The 19,366-nt window shown below is 35.2% G+C and overlaps 1 protein-coding gene across 7 annotated transcripts in view; it reads left to right on the top strand.

Annotated features, from left to right (window-relative positions):
• STK3 (serine/threonine kinase 3) overlaps positions 1–19,366 on the top strand; it is a 485,213-nt gene that overhangs the window by 255,616 nt on the left and 210,231 nt on the right. For all 7 annotated transcript variants that reach the window (XM_078153675.1, XM_020969092.2, XM_078153672.1 and 4 more), the window contains one exon: positions 10,480–10,617. In XM_078153675.1, the coding sequence (XP_078009801.1) occupies positions 10,480–10,617 (138 nt within the window). The remainder of the gene's footprint in view (positions 1–10,479; positions 10,618–19,366) is intronic.

The following is a 19,366-nucleotide window of genomic DNA, read 5'->3' as shown; positions in this document are numbered from 1 at the left end:
ACAATTCCAATTTCTCTTCCACGTGAAAATTCATTCAACATTTATAGGTAGGTAGTGGTCATGGACATTCTAAGTCTAATTTTTCCTGAGTCCAAACTGTCCAGTTCTTTCAGGTGGTTCTCAAATGCCATGATTTTGAGTTCCCTTACATTCCTTGTTCTTTTTTTGATGCACTCCATCTTGTCTCTTCATTCTTCATATTGTCTTACTTTTATTTGTACCATAGCCCCATTTGTTTCATGTCATTAATGTTCCTGTTAATTTTCAGTAGCTTAGGAAAGCTTTGTTTCAGAATTGGTAAATGACTTCAAATCATCTATGTAGAATGGATGACACATAATGCATAATGCAATAGTCCTTTTACCCTACCCCACCTCTCCTCACCTCCAAGCATTCAATTAATTCTAGTCCACAGTTATTTCTAGGATTAAGATAGAAAAATCCTTTTTTAAAAAACCTTTTAAACCTTCCCTCTCAGCCCCACCTTTCTAGTCTTCTTATGTCTTATTCCCCTCAACATAACCCTGTAATCCAGTGACACTTGCCTCCTTGCTCTTCTTTTTAGAAGGCAGTCTTATTTCCCTGGACTGGACATTTTCACTGAATGTTCCCTATTCCTAGAATGTTCTCATTTGTCATCTCCACCTCTTAGCTTCCCTGAGTTCTTTCAGGTCTTAGCTAAAGTCCCATTTTCTATAAGAAGCCTTTCATAAACCTGTCTTAATCTTAGTGCCTTTCCTCTAAGATTTTCCACAATTTATCCTGTATATATCTATACACAGTTGTTTTCATGTTGTCTTTCCCATTTAGCTGTGAACTCCTTGAGAGCAGGGATTATTTTTTCCCCATTCTTTGGATCCCTGGTGCTGAACACAGTACCTGGCATGTAGTAAGTTCCTAATAAATCCTTATTGCCTAATTGCATTTTAATCTCCTTTTCCTGGGCAGTTCCTCACAGTGGTGTGTTGCAGCATACTCAGACCCATCATATCTATCTATCTATCTATCTATCTATCTAATCTATCTATCTATCTATAGATAGATAGATATGTCTTTCCATTACCCATCATGTATACATATACATATACATATATATGTATATATATGTATGTGTATATATATGTGTGTGTACACACACACACACACACACACACACACACACACACACACACATACACACACACCTTTCCATTACTGTTTGAGTGATCTCAACTCTATTTCCAAAAACCGCATATGTGTACAAATTGAAAATGCTAAGAGGTATGATGTAATTAAGGCAAAGAAGATCCTAGCAAAATACTTTAGGAAAACTTGAAAAGAAGACATCTAATTTGGAAAATGCTACCCACATCCAGAGAAAGAACTATGGAGTTTGAATGCAGACTGAAGCATACTATTTGCTCTTTTTTTTCCTTGTTTTCTTTTTTCTTTCTTTCTTGTGGTTCCTCCGATTGGTTCTAATTCTTCTTTGCAACATGATTAATGTGAAAATATGTTTAATAGGAATGTATGTGTAGAGTCTATATCAGATTGCACACTATCTTGGGGAGGGAGGGAAGGGAGGAGGAGAAAATTAAAAACTCAAAAACTTATAGAAGTGATTGTTGAAAACTAAAAATAAATAAATTAATTAAAATTAAAAATAAATAAAATAACTCCGGGGCGGGGGGGAGGAAAGAATACTTCTAATTTAGGAGAAGTCCCAGAAGACTTCATGAAAGAGATAACAGGTCAGCTTTGCCTTGGAGGAATAAAATAATTTCAGCAGGTAGAGGTAAGGAACCTGACTTTAGGTCCAATCCTTTATTGACTGTGCTGGATGACCACTATAGTAATATTAATATAGAACTATGCTGAAGCTGTATAGTGTGTCCCCAAAATCTTATTGCAGTTTTGAGTTATTAAGTCTTTGGGACACCCTGTTTTGTGAGTTAAATAGACCCTTGTGGGCTGCTTTGAAAACCTGACATTATTTCTGTAGAAAAATATAGTTCCTAACATCACATTTAAAAACAAATTTTTGGAATACAAACCATTAGTAAAATGTAGAGTACTTCCTGTGCAATGCAAGATATAGGGTAAGAGTTTCACATTGTTTTAATCATTGGAAATAATTGAAGCTAACCAATTGTCTTTGAACTTAAGATACACAAATACTAGAATAAATTCATGGTGGTCCATTTATGCCTGTTGCTTCTGTATGCCTGAAAGTCTGCCTTCTTATGTTGTATTGGATCAAATGAGATATTTGTAAAGCAGTTGGTGCAGTGCCTGGCACATAGAAGATGCAAGGAATAAATTACTTCCCCCCTGCCATCTTTTCCTGATATTGCCCCACCCTATAGAAATTGTATATTACAAGCTTAATAGCTTCTTTAGTTTGTCTCTTTCCTGATTTCATAGGTGTTTCTGGATTCTTAGCTTTGGAGGCTGTAGTTAAGTTGAAAGGTAGTCTAAGTGGGAGGATAAGAAGCATTTTTATGTAGACTTATAGACTTATTTTTTTTCTTTTTTTGATTGTCAGCTTATGGTCAGGGAGGTTCTTTTTAAAGCCTAATCAAAGGTTGAAGGTAGTTAAGCAACACAGAGTCGAGAAACAAATAAAATGAGAAGCTTATTTTTCTCAGTAATAACTTCAATCAAAATGATGTTTGAGATAAGATAAAGTTATATGACTAATCCTTATTCATGTTTTTTTTTTAATCTTGAGATAGATTTGTCTAAGCTTCTGCTTCTTTTATTTGCCAAGATACCCTCCATTTAACCTGCCTTTTAGTACTTGGTCTATTAAAGGAAAGGGCCCTTATGCCTGAAAAAACAGGAGTGTTCCTGGGACTGCTTTTGGTGATGGTGGTGGGGAACCCTTTTGCAACATTTTGCTTTTGCTTAGAATTTAAACATCCTCTGCTAGTCATCCTAGTTCTGTATATCCTCTGATAATAAAACTTATTAAATGAGCATTTTCCTCAATTTAGTTAACTTTTATTGTGGACAAGCCACTCAAATGCCCGAGTCATATGAAAGAATATTTGAATTTTTACTATATTTTAATATGGATACATACTTTCTCAAAGTAAATATCTTATCCATTTTGCCTGATAGGTATATTACGTCTTATGTCTGAGCTCTTTTTTCCCCTCTTGTTCACATTGTTTATTTATTTCTTAAAATCATTATTTACTGAGAAATAAATTACTTGAAATGATGTTTTGTGGTTAGTTTTAGGTGAAAATAAAAGGAAGGCAAATTAGCTTTCTGGGAACATGTTTTAAAGCTGTAGCATTTTGATGACTTTTATCAAGATTTATTTATACCACATACTGTGAAGTTAAATGTTTGTTAGTGAATGAGGATGGACATTTTAGACTCATTTTATGGTAATACTGTGTCAACAACTGTTAAGTTAGTCTTTTTATCCTTGGCTTTCTAATAGCTACTGGAGAGGTGAGCCTGGTATGTTAAGATTATCTATAGATAAGGTCTCAACTAGGCAGCTCAAAGGTCAGAGGAGATTATTACCTTCAAGGACAGAAATAACTGAGTTTGTTATCCATCAGTATATAAGAGAAGTTCAGATGAAAAAGATTTATATAGACAAGGTAATATATCACTTTCCAGCAATTAGAGGTACTCCTAGGAGCTTAGAGCTGGTAGTATCGTTGTTTGTCCTTTGTTCTCAAAGAGGAACATCACATCAGGAAGGTGATGTCATGACTTGCAAGTGAGTTGGATTTAAGTGAGGCAGGGCTGTGCAGTCACCAGCCTCACTTTCTCCTCTGGAGCCATCTGGGTCCAGTGGCAAAATATAGATCAGGATGACTGGAAATGGCTCCAGATTGGGAGGCCTTGACCTTTTTAAGCTAAGGTCTTTCCCAGGTCTCAATTTGTCTGCCCATTCAGTGATTAAGGCTAGGTAAGAAATGAGGCAAAGAATGACTTTTTTTTTTTAACCTAGTCACAAACAAAACAAAAGGAAAAAGTCAATCTTGGAGGGAAAGACCCTCAAGGTTTCTGACTGAAACAGAAACAATTGCTATTGAATACTCGCTTTGAGCCATCAGAACCCAAACAATGACCCAGTGAGGCTTGGGCTGGGACCTATTGTTATCCAATTAATGAGGTCAAAGTGATTTAGGTTTAAGGCATGGTCTTTAAAAAAGAAATCTGACCTGTAAACCCCAACATGTCTTGTGAGGTTTCAGTGATCAAAATTTATGTTCCTTTGGGCAGAGCACTTGCAGGTGGGAGTACGATTCCCCTTGTGAAGACAGGGAGCAGAGAGAAAGATGAAAGGCAGGAAAGAAAGAAAAAAGGAAAGAAGGAAGGATGGAAGGTAGTAATGTCAGTTTTGCAGCTGTGTGGAGGATGGTTTGGAAAGGGAAAAGACAAAGAAAGGATTCCAATTAGGAAATTATTGCAGTAATTGAGGTAGGGGTTAGATATAGAAACTGAGCTAGAGTGTTGTGTATGTAAGTGAGTATAAAGAGACAGTTGTAAAGGTAGATTCTACCTGTTGAGTTAGAATCAGTAAGACTTGGCAATTGATTCGATATAAAAGATGAGTGAGAGTAATGGATCAAATATAATTCCTAAGCTACAAACTTGGGTGATTGGAAAGGTGGAAGTGATTTCAACAGGATTAGAGATGGTAGGAAAAGAAGTTTTATTTTGGTGATAATGGAGATAGAATCTTGAGCATGTTCCAGTTTTGGACATTCTATTTTGCATGTGTAGTTTCTTTTTGGATATTGAGATACCTACAGAGCATCTAGTTGGAGATGTCTAATAAGCAGTTGGTAATGTGAGCCTGCATGCAGTTCAGAAGAGAGACTATGGCTGGATATATAGATTCGAGTGTCATTGGCATAGAGATGATAGTTGAACTCATGGGAGCTGATGATATTACTTGGAGAAAAAGTACAGAGGAGGAAGAGATGAGGAACCAGGATGAAGCTCTAAGGTATACTCATACAAAGTGAGTGGGCATGGTTGATGATGCAGCAAAGCAGACCTAGAAGTAGCAGAAGTCAAGTAGAACCAAGAAGATCAGTGTTACAAAAACCAAAGGAAAGGAGAGAATATATGGGAGGAGGGTTGGATAAGTGTCAGATGCTGCAGAACGGTCAAGAATGATAAAGACTGAGAAAAGGCCAGTCCTGCATACTTCAAAGCCTACTGGGTATAGTCCTAAAGCTTCATGATACCTTTTTAAACTATTCTGCCTTATACTGATCTGTTACTTCTGTGACTTTAAATTGCTTATTTTCAGTAATAACAAATATATTTATTCATGGGCATTTTCAGATATATTAAATGCTTTACATCTGTTATCTCATTTGACCATTAGAACAATTGTGTGAGGTAGATAGTATAAATAATATTCTCGTTTTGCAGATTAAGAAACTGAGACTTAGTTAAGTGACTTAACCAAGCTATTTAAATGTCAGACCTGGGATCCAAACTTAGGCCTTTTTACTCCAAGTCACTTAGTCACTTTCTGCTACATCACAGATGTCTAATGTATCCTATAGCTTAGCCTTTTAATACTTCATAAAATCCATAATTCAATCCTGTAGTACTTTAGTACTTCATAAATCCATGATTCAATCAGTTTGAATGGTATAGAAGTCTTCAAGAGTTTTTGTAGTACACAGTAACAGCCACGTTGTGTGATAACTAATATTGATAGACTTAACTCTTCTCAGCAATCTGAGGATCTAAGACATCTCCAAAGGCCTCATGATGGAAAGTGCTATCCACATCCAAAGAAAGAACTATGGAGTTTGAATGCAGACCAAAGCATACTATTTGCTATTTTTTTCCCTACTGTTGTGTTTTGTTTCCTCTTTCTGGTGGTTCCTCCTATTGGTTCTAATTCTTACCTACAACATCATTAATGTGAAAATATGTTTAATAGGAATATATGTATGTGTGTGTGTGTGTGTGTGTGTGTGTGTGTGTGTGTGTGTAGCTAATATCAAATTGTGCGCCATCTTGGGGAAGGAGGTGGAGAGGGTGGAGGAGAAAAATTTAAAACTCAAAAGCTTATGGAAGTGATTGTTGATAATTCAAAATAAATCAATTTAAAAATTACAAAAAAGAAAAAAAGGAGTTTTTGTAGTAAAATAAATAATAACAATTGTTTTTATTACCATTTGGTAGTCAACCTTCTGGTGATGAATCTTCCTGTATTTAATTGGGTTGGTTATTAGAGGACAGACTCATAATCTCTGCCTGGGCAATACTATTTTGCCATTGTTAGAACTTATAATCCTGATGACATAGCTACTTTTCAGAGCCCAGATTTTCCCCTACATTATGGTAAAGTTTTGGAGTTAGATTTTAGTGAAGAGTCATTAGCACTTAATTGTTCTCTAATTATTTTGAGTGTTTTGATTTTTACTCCCTGCCCAGATTGGAAGCTTTCTGAGCTACAGTTGTAGCTGTATTTGAAGCTATTCTTCTGTAACCTTCACTTCCTTACTCCACTCCACATAGAATACTACAAAGTTCATACATGTTTAATAAGTATTTCTTGCATGATTTATATGCCTGTTTGTTTTAGAAGGGTATTTTTTTATGATGCTCTTGTTATTTTTAGTACATTTGGATAAGGTTTCCATGTGTGTAAGGACTAGTGCTATATCCTGAAAGAAGATGGGTTTTGTTCATGAGAAGGTTTTGTTATTCCTTAGCATCATAAGTCTTGTATTATGTTTGCATTCATTTTCCTTTAAAGAAAAAAATCCTTTTGTAGTTACTTTAGATGTCATAGTGTACTGTCATTAGCCCATTCAAAAAATGATCATGATGATGAGTTAGAAAATAAATATTGTCTCTCATTTTCTCTAATATCTTTTGACTTAGAATATTTTACTAAATCATCTTTCTCACTTAAGTCAAATTAATAAGCATTTATTTAATACTAAATGCTTAAGTGAATTTGTTAATTTGTTCCTTTTTCATTAATTTTCATACCTCAAGCTGTTATCCATGTTCTAATCATATCATCTTGATTTTTTTTCTGCCAACCATTCCTGTTATTGGAATAATTGTCCCTGCCTTGCTTTAAGAGTTTAAATCTTGCTTTTACTTCACCCTCTACCTTGGAACTAGACTAGGAACTAGGGAAAAGCTGTCATTCTTACCACTCTGGTCTTTAAGGTTCTGTTTAACATTCCTAGGTTCATCATTCTCTGATACATATGAAATGACTGAACAGATAGTATGCCATCATTCTCTATATCAAATGACGGTGATAAAACTGTTACCTAAGTTGGTTCTTGCTTTTATATTTCCTGAGAGGTGGTCAGTTATCAAGGTTGATTTGTTGATTGCAATAAATGGAAGGCATTGTGATATAGTAGAAAGATATCTTGGCTCTGCCACTGTACTGTGGCCTTTGAAAAATTATTTCATCTTTCTGAACCATTGTTTCCTCATCTGATAAATGTGGGAAGGACTTATAGGGTAGTAAGGAAAAGTCAAGTCAACAAGCATTTATTGAGCTTGCTAAATGCTGTGGGTACAAAAGAAAGCATTTTACAACCAGCAAAGAACTGTACAAATTGGAGCTATTATTATAAAGTGTATTACAAGAAAATATTTCAGAAACATGACTGCAAAATGTTCCCAAATTTATAGTGCACAAACAATATTTGAGGATGATCATGTGAGTATATGATAATATCCATGACAATTCACTGTATTTACTGTTTTCCCTTTATATTTTTTCCACATATAATCTGAAAGTTTCTTTAAATGTTGGGCAATTCATCTTCAACTATAGAATATGTGGTTATGACCTAGTATTCATATAGTGGTATTATGTTACCTGTATGAAAATATTAGGCACACAAATTAATTTGCATTAAATGTGTCTATAACCTATGCATGCCTACTGAAACTGTGCTGTATGTTCTCAGGCAATTTTTAAGTTCCCTTAAATATTTTTTCTTAAGTTTGTTACTTACTGATTTTCTTTTTCCTGTTGCTTGGAATCCATTTGTCATTTAATCAAATCTGTACCCGAAGTATATGTATATGAAAGGAGTAAAAGATACGAAGAATGTGGTAAAGGGCAAGGGAGAAAAGGAACAGAAAGCTCCATCCCCTGCTGAGAAGCTGTTAGACATTTCTAGTTTAGCCACAGCTACTGTAGAAGAGGTCAAGCAACGTTCAGTCCTGTGTTACTTAACCAAGTCTACAAGAAGCCTTTGTTTGCATTCCACCTGACTGGTGGGTGTATGTACACATCCATGTAGACTCAAAAACATCTCTCCTGGCTTTTCATCCACCTTGACCTACTCATGACCGCTGAGTTAAAGCCTAGTTTATATCTGTCACAGGCAATTGACCTCTTCTATGTTTAGAAATGCTTATCTATAAAGAAAGGATTTGCTAAGTAAATTATTAGAATAAACAAAATTACTAGATGGTATATAAATTACCAAGAGAACAGAGAGAATTCCTCATTTAATATCACTTATTAAGTTGAGTTCTGATTGTTCTTACCTGTTCATTATAGTAGGTTGTCTTTGGACCTCTGCTTTACACCCTATGTCACTAATTATTCTGTGTGTTCAAATTTCTGTATTACTAGTGAGCCTTGCTTTAAATGAAAAATTCAAATTATAATGTATAAATGATTCTTCTTTTACACATTGTATAAGCTTTCTTCATGCTTTTAAAATCTGACTTGCATTTATAAAACTGTTAACCAGAATTCTTTCAGCAATACATCAATTACATGTAGCAAATTATGCAATTATTTTCTATTTTAAGTTTGTAATCACATAATATTATAAGAAAGATACTTGCACTCTTTGTCTTTATTCTCGTTTCTTCAGAAGAGAGGCCTTGTTTTCTAATGAGAATAATAACTAGCTCTATCAACCCAGAAAACTTATTAGAATACTAAAATTCTGGAGCCAAAAGGGACACGAGAGATCATTTAATATAATATAATCTTTTATTTTGCTAATAAGGAAAATGAAGCCCATAAATGTTCTATGTATAACTAGATAGAGTCCTGGTAATTGGCTCTTTACAGTCACTATGCTGCCTCTAGAACAAAGCCATTGGGAAAAAAATGGAAAAATTCTACATGAAGTTACTGATTTGGCAATTGCTCCTAATTTAAAAAAAAATAAAATTATTGCTGGAATTTGATCTATAAACAGAATGGTTACAAAATGCTTTCTTTCTTCCTTTTGCTTCGTGCAATTAATCTTTTTGTACAATGACCCCTCCATTATTTCAAGTTGTGTGTGTGTAGTTGAGTGTTGAAGTTTTATAATTTATTAATTGCTAATTATGATTTTAATAGAGTAGTAACAGACACTTATTAAGTGCCTACTATAACATTGTGTTAGGTTCTGGGGAGAGACAAATTTTAGATAGATTATTAGCCACCATGGAGCTTATAGATTAATAAGGGATATGTCATAAACACAAATCACTGTAAAATACAATATTCCTTGATAGGTATATTAGATATTGTAAAACAAAGCTCTTTTTGAGATGGAAATAAATATTATTAGGCAGGTGAGGAGGTGGGGCAAATCCAGGGAAGTCTTTGTAGAAAACAAACCAACCCAGCATTTGAGTTGTATTTTAAAGGGTAGAAATTCATTGAGAAAGAAAAGAAAGGCAATTCCAGAGATAGAGAGAAAAGATATCCAAGAAGGCAAGCATAGGTCATGTTTTGGGTTAGAGAGCAGCACAGTTTGGCAAGATTGTAGAAGATATGGAGGGGAATAATATAAAATGTGATTGGAAGAGTATGGTTTCAGGTCAAAAAGTTTGAACTTACGGAATCCCTAAATACATTTGAGTGGAAGCTTATCTTTGCTTAAGAGAGATTATTCTTGCTGCATTGGAAAAAGATATATTAGAAAAAGAGTAGAGTTATCAAAGATCATCTGTTCCATATCAAAATATGGAGTGAATATGGTCAAGTTTTATTTTAAATCCTAGCCATAATATCTTAATCACTTGGAATGTTTGTGATCATTGAGGAAAATTAGACTGCTGTTGACCTTTTAGGCTTCTATGCTTGTACATAACTGATACACTTACACATAATTAAGAGGTGGGAAGTGTATCTGGATTTCAGGAGCAGAATTTAAGAGGAATATGTTTAACCAGGAAATGCACTTAGTTTGTTAAGAGGGTCAGAAATGAAAAATCTTCTCTGGAGACTGATCAATACTAATAGATAAAATAAAGAATGATGTGCTCAATGAGATGCAGTTTAAATAGAGGAAATTTAATGGGAAGTGGCTACATTGGTAGCAGATGGACTTGCTTCCTGAATCTAAATCTTACTGGAAATCTTAGACCAGTTAAAATTTGTTCTTCAGATTCAGAGTCTGATAACCAAGGTGGATAAGGAGATTTGTTTATTTGACTGTGCTCTTGTGATTTTTGCAGATTTTTTTTCACCTGTTGATTTGGGATTTTTATTTTTTTTACTAGGCTATTTTTATGATTCCCACAAATCCACCACCAACATTCCGGAAACCAGAACTTTGGTCTGATGAGTTCACAGATTTTGTCAAGAAGTGCTTAGTGAAGAGTCCTGAGCAGAGAGCCACAGCAACACAACTTTTGCAGGTCAGTACATACACCACTCAAGGAGGTCACTTTGTTTCTGCCCCTCAGTTTCCTGGCTTTCAGTCACAGCTGCTGTGAGTTTCATAATTCAGGAAACTTTAGTCCTTTAAACGTCCCAAGATGCACAGATTATAGCAGCTTCTCTCTCTTAAATATTTTTTTGTCTTCTATCTTTTGCCTTGTTTTTTTACCCCAATTTCCTTTCCATCCCACTTTTTGCCATTAAAAAAGTTAGCTACCCGTTTTGATATTATTTTAAAACAAAATTTTCAAAGGATTCTGAACCCTTGTGCTTTGTCCACATACTACCCACAATGTTACTATTTCTAATGTTTTCCTTCTAATGTACTCTGAGTCAGGTTCTCCTCTTCAGTTTTTTGTTATGCTATATGATATATGTACATATATATATATATTTATAATATAAATCTATACGTGAAATTCCATTGATGAAAATTTGACAACTGCAGGCTTTCATAATTGATTTTCTGTAGAAGACTGCCTCTGCATAGTTGTGTAGGTAACTGAAAGTGCAGTGAATATAAAAGTTGTGACTTAATAGAGTAAACTTTAGCCTTAATAGATCACCTCTATAATCATACAAGATTCTTTTATAGATACAGCCTCAGAAATAATTTTTGTTCATCAACCTTCCGAATGTCAGTTATCAAGCTAGGCATAGAAGAGGGAGATATGCTTACCAAAACTGTTCAACACTGTCATGGAAGATAAACTGTTTAGAGTCCAATAGAAGGAGAATTCCCTAGAGTGAGTGAGGTCTTCCTATGTTGTTTCTGAATGAATTCTTCAGGGTCATCTCACTGAGATTTGTGGTCACTCAAAAGAACTGGACAGAGTAATACATATAGAAAAAAGAAGTGAATGAAGAATTCCTGTTTTCAAATATGTGACATGAATTTGGATGGATAATCAGACCATATATCTTGGACAGATACTAGATGGTCTCGAAATTGAATAGAAGGAAGAGGGTAGGCTGCTTTCCATCTAGGAAACTTTAGAACCTGCAACAATATAAACTTCTCTCTGACTCCAAAAACATATCTTCTTTAAAAGCATCGTTTTTCCAGTATAGCTGTGAATTATGGAACATTATGATCTCAAAATAACAAAATTGTGAATTATCCAAAGGGGAATGGAGAAATGCATTGTGGGTAGGAGTAGCTTACAATATATTTTTAAATAGTGATTTACAAAGAAGAGGGGCATAAAAGACATTCTCCAGGCAATTAGGGCCTACTTTTCATAGATGGATATGTGTCAGAGTGAGAAATAACAGATGGATAGCTTGAGTTCTTTACTGGTACCAGTGTCAAAAGCCACCTCCAAATGTCAAAAGATTTCAAAAGACCTAGAATAAAGCTTCTAGTAGATTAACTAGATCATCCATGGAGGATTTATAGGAGTGCATGGACAAAAATCACAAAGAATGAGAAGATGTTTTGATCTGCATTATTAAAGGGAATACACACAATAATCACTAGCATTTATATAGTAGTGCTTTAATGTTTTCAGAGAACTTTGTATATGTTATTTCATTTGATTGCATAATAAGATCACAGATTCAGGCAAATGTTGAATTAAGTATGGAAATTTGAAGTTATAAAATATGTTAGAAATATCATCATCATAATAACCAACATTTATATTGTGCTTTCAAGTTTTCAAAGTGCTTTCTGTGCATTATTTCCTAACATCCTCCTAATAGGCCTTTGTGGTAGGTGCTACACTTCTGATTTTCCCCATTTTATAAGCCCTGTTTAGAGGCTCAAAGAGTATGCAGCTCTCCATGACCTCAGGCATGTCACCTAACCTCCTTGGCTTCACTCGCTTTCCTCCTTTGTCAAATGAAGAATTGGACTCTATGAGACCCTTTCCAGCTCAAGATCTGTCTTCCTATAAATAACTGACTTGAACATAGTCATATAGCTAGTAAGGGTGGAAGGTAATGACGTGAATCAGTCTTCTTGACTACAAATACAGCATTTCATTCATTCAACAAGCTTTTATTTTATTGTCTGCTATGTGCTAGACACTGTTCTAGGTACTAAGACAAAATAGTCTCTATCCTTGGGGAACTAATGTCCTTTTTGGGAGAGGGCAACAAAACAGCTAAGTAAATGCAGAACAAGCAATTTCCAGGGTGGGAGGAATGAAGGGGCTAGAAATTGGAGGATTAGGATAGTTCTTTTGTAGGAGGTGGCTCTTGAACTGACCCATAAAGAAAGTTAAGGATTCTAAGACACAGAGGTGAGAAAGGAGTACATTTTATGCATGAGTGACAATCCCTTCAAAGACATGGAGACAGGAAATTCAGGAAACAGTAAGTAGGTCAGTTTTGTGCCTGAAGAAGTTATGTTCAGTAAGTTACAGATTAAAATGATTTTTAACTTTGTAAATGAGTTTCCATCAAAATGCCTCTTAATTGTGATTTCCTGTTGTATGTTTAAAAAAAAAAAGAACTTTTCAAGAACTTCCTCTAATACCTTGTCACAGTACAAAACCTGGGTATGCCCTTGGGGATCGCAAGCTCTGTCAGTTTCTGCCAGACTATAAAAGCTTCAGATACAGTGTAGGTGCCACACTGTATCTTATGCTTGAATACCAGCTTTACTAAGGACAAAGAAATTACTCACTAGAAAACTGATCCCTGAGTAAATGAATCGTTGGGCCGTGGTAACCCATGACCTTCAGTGAGTTTAGATCTGTGAAGGGAGCATCTATACCAGTTATAATGCTGATATCATATATCTCTTTTCATTTTTCTAAGTATGTTGCATCCATTATCTCATTTGCTCCTCATAGCATCCCTATCAAGTAGAGATTATAGATATTATTATTCTCATTTTGTGAGAGTGACTTTTTTTTATGGTCACAGAGCAAGTTAAGTGTCAAAGGGAGAATTTGAACTTAGGTTTTCCCAATTTCAAGCCAAGCATTCTATAGATTATTTAATGTCATGATAGAATCACAGACTAACTTGATTTCAAAGCCTTACCAGTATTGTCCATTATCCTTTCATTGAGCAACCATATATATGATAGTATGTGTAATTTTATTTCTCTAGTGGCCAGTTACTTAGAAAACCAATTGGAAATCAAAGAGAGGAGGAATATGGTAAATTTGAGACTGTTGTCTTATTTTGGCTAAACCTTTTCAGTTGATTAAAGCTCTCTTAAAAGCCTTTTTAAGGAGTTCACTTTTATGCTTTATTTCTCCTGTCCAGAAAGAAATGATTTTTCAACTTCTCTCCATCTATTTCTAAGGCGTACTGAGTAATGTAAAATTTTTTGACCTGTGTAATTTTTTTTTACATATTCTAAATTTATTTTAAAAAAACTTAAATTGTACTGATTTCACATTTATAACAATTAAGAATGCGAGAAAAAAGATTTAGATTGGTAAAGTTTTAAATGATTGAGCCAACTCTTCAAACTATCCTAACCTCTTTGGAAAGGCCCATTAACATAAAATGATTGAAAGTTTGATTATAAACCATTCCCATGCCTTTTCATTCAAGTAGTTGCTCTAAGTACCTCTACATTTTCTTAATTTAATTTTTGTTACTTTGTGCACTACACAAAATCTTATTCCCATGTCTTATCCAGGAGGCATAGAGGTGACCCTGGATTCTTAGTCTCTTACATGAGGAAGTATTAATGGCAAGGAAAACAAAAAGGACTGATGATAATAGCAGTATGACTGGCTACCAAAAAGAAATCCAGGCTGCAGGCAACATAGTTTCAAAAGCATTGAAGGATAAATTCCCAACATGTCTGAACAGTAAGATACCTAATAACTAGGAATAATCATGCATGATATTACGACTGATTGAGGATGTCAGAATTTACTATATATCATATATATTATCTGATATCTATAAAGTCTTTTTTATCTTTTTTCATAGAAATATTTACTTTTTAATGTGTAATCAGAAATACATAAATTTATTCCCCTAACATGTAGGAGTTATAACCTTTCCTTCTTTGTGTACCACCTCGGTCTTTGGGGAGGGAAAAGTTATACTTTAGACCTGTTATAGAACACAGTCACAGTTTTAAGTCCAAAACTTCCCTTGGCCTCAGGTTCAAGGTGCCATGGCTTCTGTGCTAGGCTGATTATCTGCACCTTCCTGCCTGCCTCCAAGGTCATCATGGTTCTAACTCCTGGATCCTATGTAGATCACGTCTGCCTGAAACTGAGGAGAACAAGCAGCACAGAACAGAAACAAACACCCCCAGGCCCATTTCTCAGAGGTAGGGCAAAAGAGGGAGAGCAGGGGAAGAAAGTCTTTCCTCTCTCACCAATTCAGTTCGTGGTATCCATGCTGTAGGTGAACTGTGATTTTCACTCTATGGACACAGCATATAAGGGTGGCCAAAAAGAACAGAAGAAAGCTCTCTATGCATACCATCTTGGGGTGGGGGGAGGGGCAAGATGGGGTGAAAATTTGGAATTCAAAATCTTGTGAAAGTAAATGTTGAAAACTAAAAATAAATAAATTTATAAAAGTGAAAAAAAAGCTCTCGATAAGGCTTTATGACAATGAGTAAAATACGTATCAAAGTTAGCTCTGCTGAAAACATAAATGGAATTGACAGATTTTCACAAATAATTTTCTGCAGCAGACTACATCTTTATGGTCACTTCTGCACTGAAAGGTGCAGAAAATAGGACATTGTGATTACTATTTGCTGATAATTAATATATGTATATATATGTATATGTGTGTGTATATGTTTGTGTATATATGTGTATGTGTATATGTGTGTGTGTGTGTGTGTGTGTGTTTGGTGTTTGGTAGAACAGAATATATCCTTAAAGGTTCTCCTCCAAGAATGTCTCCCATTAATGTATTAAGATCATAAAACAAGATATACTGTTAGAAGGATATACCGAGGATGTCTTACCTAGGCCTACCAGTGTTGCGTTCAGGCATTTGGTTATCCCTTGCTCATGTTACTTGACCAGAACATCTTTTTTCTGATTATACATTTCCCAGATGATATCTTTTATGATACTTCTTGCATATATCACCATTAATAATATGCTTCAGCCTGCTTAATGTCTACTATGTGCCCTCTGTTGTCTAATAGGGCATCTGCAGTTTTGTTTCTTTGGAGATCGTGGTGTTATATGGATGCAAATCAAGGAACATTATCAAAAGAACTTGGTACTAAAAAAGAGAGTGTTGGTGTTAAGCAGCCACTTGGGAAACTTATGCAATAAGAGGGAGGCACGTAAACATATTACAAGGAAGGGAGTAAAGGGGTCAAAGGAGAGTAGACAAAGTACTGTAGGAAAATTTGAGAAGGGAGAGATATCACTAATAACTCAAGGGATCAAGTAAGGCTTTAAGTAACTACTTAGTTTCCACATTGACATTTTCAGGCTAATAAAATTTAACTTGGTTTAGACTGTATTTATATAAGAGCATCTAACTGGGATTAAGCCAAAAATGTGGACAGATTCATTGATTGCAGCTTGTGCTTTGTATTAGGGGTGGAGAGACAGTATGTGTTGCTAGGTAAGTATTTCCTGGCAAAGATATATTGGGAGTCTGCAGATTTTTTTTTCTTAAACCTCAAACTAATACAATACTTCTCTAATTTGAAATTTCTTTTTGTTTTTAAAATGTTATTATTAAGATATATGCTGATATTACTATTTACATTTTGCATTTGAGGACATTTTATTAATTGATATTAACTATTGGAATAATATGTTGACCTTTGGTTTCCCATTTTTGTTAGGTAGAAACTTTTTTCTTAATATTCAGAAACGTTTATATCCAGAGTACAGAAATCCCTTGCTTTAAGATATAACCTTTAAAATTGAGAACTCTTTTGTTTAACATTTAAAACCCTTCGTAATCTGATCCCAGACTATCTTCCTAGGCTTATTATTCCTCCTCACTCATTCCAGCCATCATTGTTTCATGTAGATGGTGTTCCATCACTTCTCCTCCATGCCTGCATTGCACTTCCTCCTAAACTTTGTCTTTTGAAACCCCAAACTCCCTTCAAGTATTAGCTGAAGTGACACATCCTTCAGGAGATCTTTCCTTATTCCCCCAGTCCTTTCCCCTTTGCCCCCCTGCCCCTTCCATCCCCTTCACCATTATTCCTGTAGAAGGTAAGCTCTTTGAGGGTAGAAATTGCTTTTTGTGTTTGTGTCCTTAGCTCCTAATACAGTGACTGACACATGGTAGGCACTTAACAAATGCTTGTTTATAATTGTTATAATAATTTACAAATTAAGAATAATTTTCTTTATAAAAGGTTTTCTTTGTAGTTACAGAAAAATTCACTACAGTTTTCCTTTTAAACAACAGATTTCTTCAGGGCATTTAAACTTATTTGATTTATGAAAATTCAATTCATATACAACTTTTTTTTTTACATTTTGTAAAATGAGGTCTACTAGAATTTAAGTTTCAGTGGATTGGCCTGATCTACTGCAATGGCCAGATTTGTCAGCAAATATTCATTAAGTTCATGGAACTGATTTAAAAAAATATTTTTCTGGTCTTTTCTCTTTGGAAAATAGACAACACAAAAATGATAGTTTTCATCATCAATCATATAACAACAAAGAACCTCATGTAACACGAAAATGATTCATGGTCTTTCTTATTCATCCCACCTCCTGTCTGTGTACTCAGAGACTTTAGTGTTAAAAATCCTCTTAGCAACTTAACCACACAATTCTTTAAACTCCATTGACATTCATTTATACTCAATTTTAGGTATACACTAGTATAGAAAACTTAGATTTTAATTATTTTTTGAAGTTAAACTGCCTATATGACCCAAAACCTTGAAATTCTGCTCTCTAGTCACAGTCTCCTATCCTTTCACCTTTCCTTCATACACCACCTACTTTTTGTCTTCATCCTAACCTTTGGTCTCTTGATCCACATTTATTCTCCCAATCCATCTTCCTAGCTGTCTTTACTTGATTCCCAACCTTGCTTTGATTACAGGGCCTGATGTTTTTAATGTTTCATTAAGTATTACCTTAAACTCTCTCCCATTCTAATATTGTTAGAATATTTGTATAAAGATGGGATTTTAAACAGTTTGGGAGAGAAATTATCTGTGGTATAGATTTGGGGACCTGCATCTCTTTGTTAACAATGTGGAATGATACCCTGCTTTTGTGAGAACAGTTTAATATTATAAATAGGCAAAGAAATATTTTACTTATTAAAAATTAGAGAAAAGTGAGTATGAAGAAGCATAGTTTTAAGGGCACCAAAGAGTGAGACTGCTGTGTTGAAAACTCAGGAGCTGCAAAGCCTGATGGTATGTCAGCTAATTTGCATGTAACTGATTTATGAGTAAAGAGAGTAAGATTAGAAAATGAAAAATCATGTAAATGTTTGGAGACTGGGATATGATTGAAAAAGGACTGTAAGTTTGATGGGAGAAATTTGGGGAGAGGTGACTTTTTAGGTGAAAGATGAGTCATAGAGAGTCTAGTGCCAATTTAAGCCATTGAGAAGGGCAAAAGGCATCACAGAAACAGCAGGCAGTGAAGACATCTCAGGAATGCTGAATACTGCTTTGGAGCTGTGGTAATTAATCAGCTGAGAAAAGCCTTCAGCTGAGGGATTCCTAATGGTTGGAGAGAGATCTGATTTTATTGGCCAAGAGCTTCAGTGACTGCTATTGCCTTTTGGTGCCTACCAGAGTTGGAGAAAGATGAAACTTTTCATAAGGTACATTTCTCTCTGTTGCCACCTCTAGCTTTAGAAAGAAAAATAGAAGGGCTTTACAGCTGTTTTGGTATTCTGCTGAGAGGAACTGTGTAGATGTAAGCTCCATTCTGATTGGATAGCAGTGAATAACTCTGGTCAGGTCTGTGTAGCTCTGAGATAGCCAGGTTGATGAAACTGGCACTTCTCTGACTTAAATAGAACTGTTATTTATTAAACACTTTTAAGTTACGTCAAGTCAATAAGCATTTTTATTAAGTGCTTATTACTATGTTAGAGGCACTGTCTGAGGTTCTAGGAATATAAAGGGAAATAAAGACAATCTGTGCCCTCAAGGAATTGATATTCTACTAGAGGAAGACAACAAATAAAAGGAAACTGAAAAGTGAGGAGGATGAGCTGGTTACCTGGCTTAAGGGTATAGGGGTGTGGCACTGTAGAGAAAATGCAGAGCATAGGGGATGTCCTTACATTCCTCCTTAAAATGGAGGTTCTGAGAAGAACCAAGTAAGGAAACAGAAGGTACTTCCAGTGTGTGAAAGCCAGGGATAGAGTGAACTTCCAGGGTTAAGAGGTTTCTGTGACATTTTAGAGAAGATTGGGTGAATCAGAAGGGTACCTTGGAGAAGGATGAGAGGCTCAATATGGCTGGCAGTTCATTTTCAAGTTACAAATAATAAACTTCAAAAAGGTTGGTGGCTGAATGCTTTAAAGGCCCAGTGGGGCTCTCCCATTCAGGGCTTCTGTCCTGCACAGCTCAGTGCTGAGAAGATTTTTAGGGCTGAGGTAAAAATGCTAGAATAATGTTGCTAATAGCTTGAAGTAAAAGACTAGAGGCTGATTAGCTGAGGAGCCTAAAGGTTAGTATTGCTCAAGAGTCTCGAAAGGGTAATTAATTGAAAGAGCTTTTGAAGGCTATGGCTAAAAAGAGGAGAGGATTTCCCAAGCTGCAGTGGTGAGAATCAATAGTTATGCAGTGAGCAGAAAAGCAGTTTTGTCTACTACAGATAT

The sequence above is a fragment of the Phascolarctos cinereus genome, unplaced genomic scaffold (genome assembly GCF_003287225.1).
Source record: "Phascolarctos cinereus isolate Bilbo 61053 unplaced genomic scaffold, phaCin_HiC Scaffold_4;HRSCAF=312, whole genome shotgun sequence".
NCBI lineage: Eukaryota > Metazoa > Chordata > Mammalia > Diprotodontia > Phascolarctidae > Phascolarctos > Phascolarctos cinereus.
This window is presented reverse-complemented; position numbering and strand designations above follow the sequence as displayed.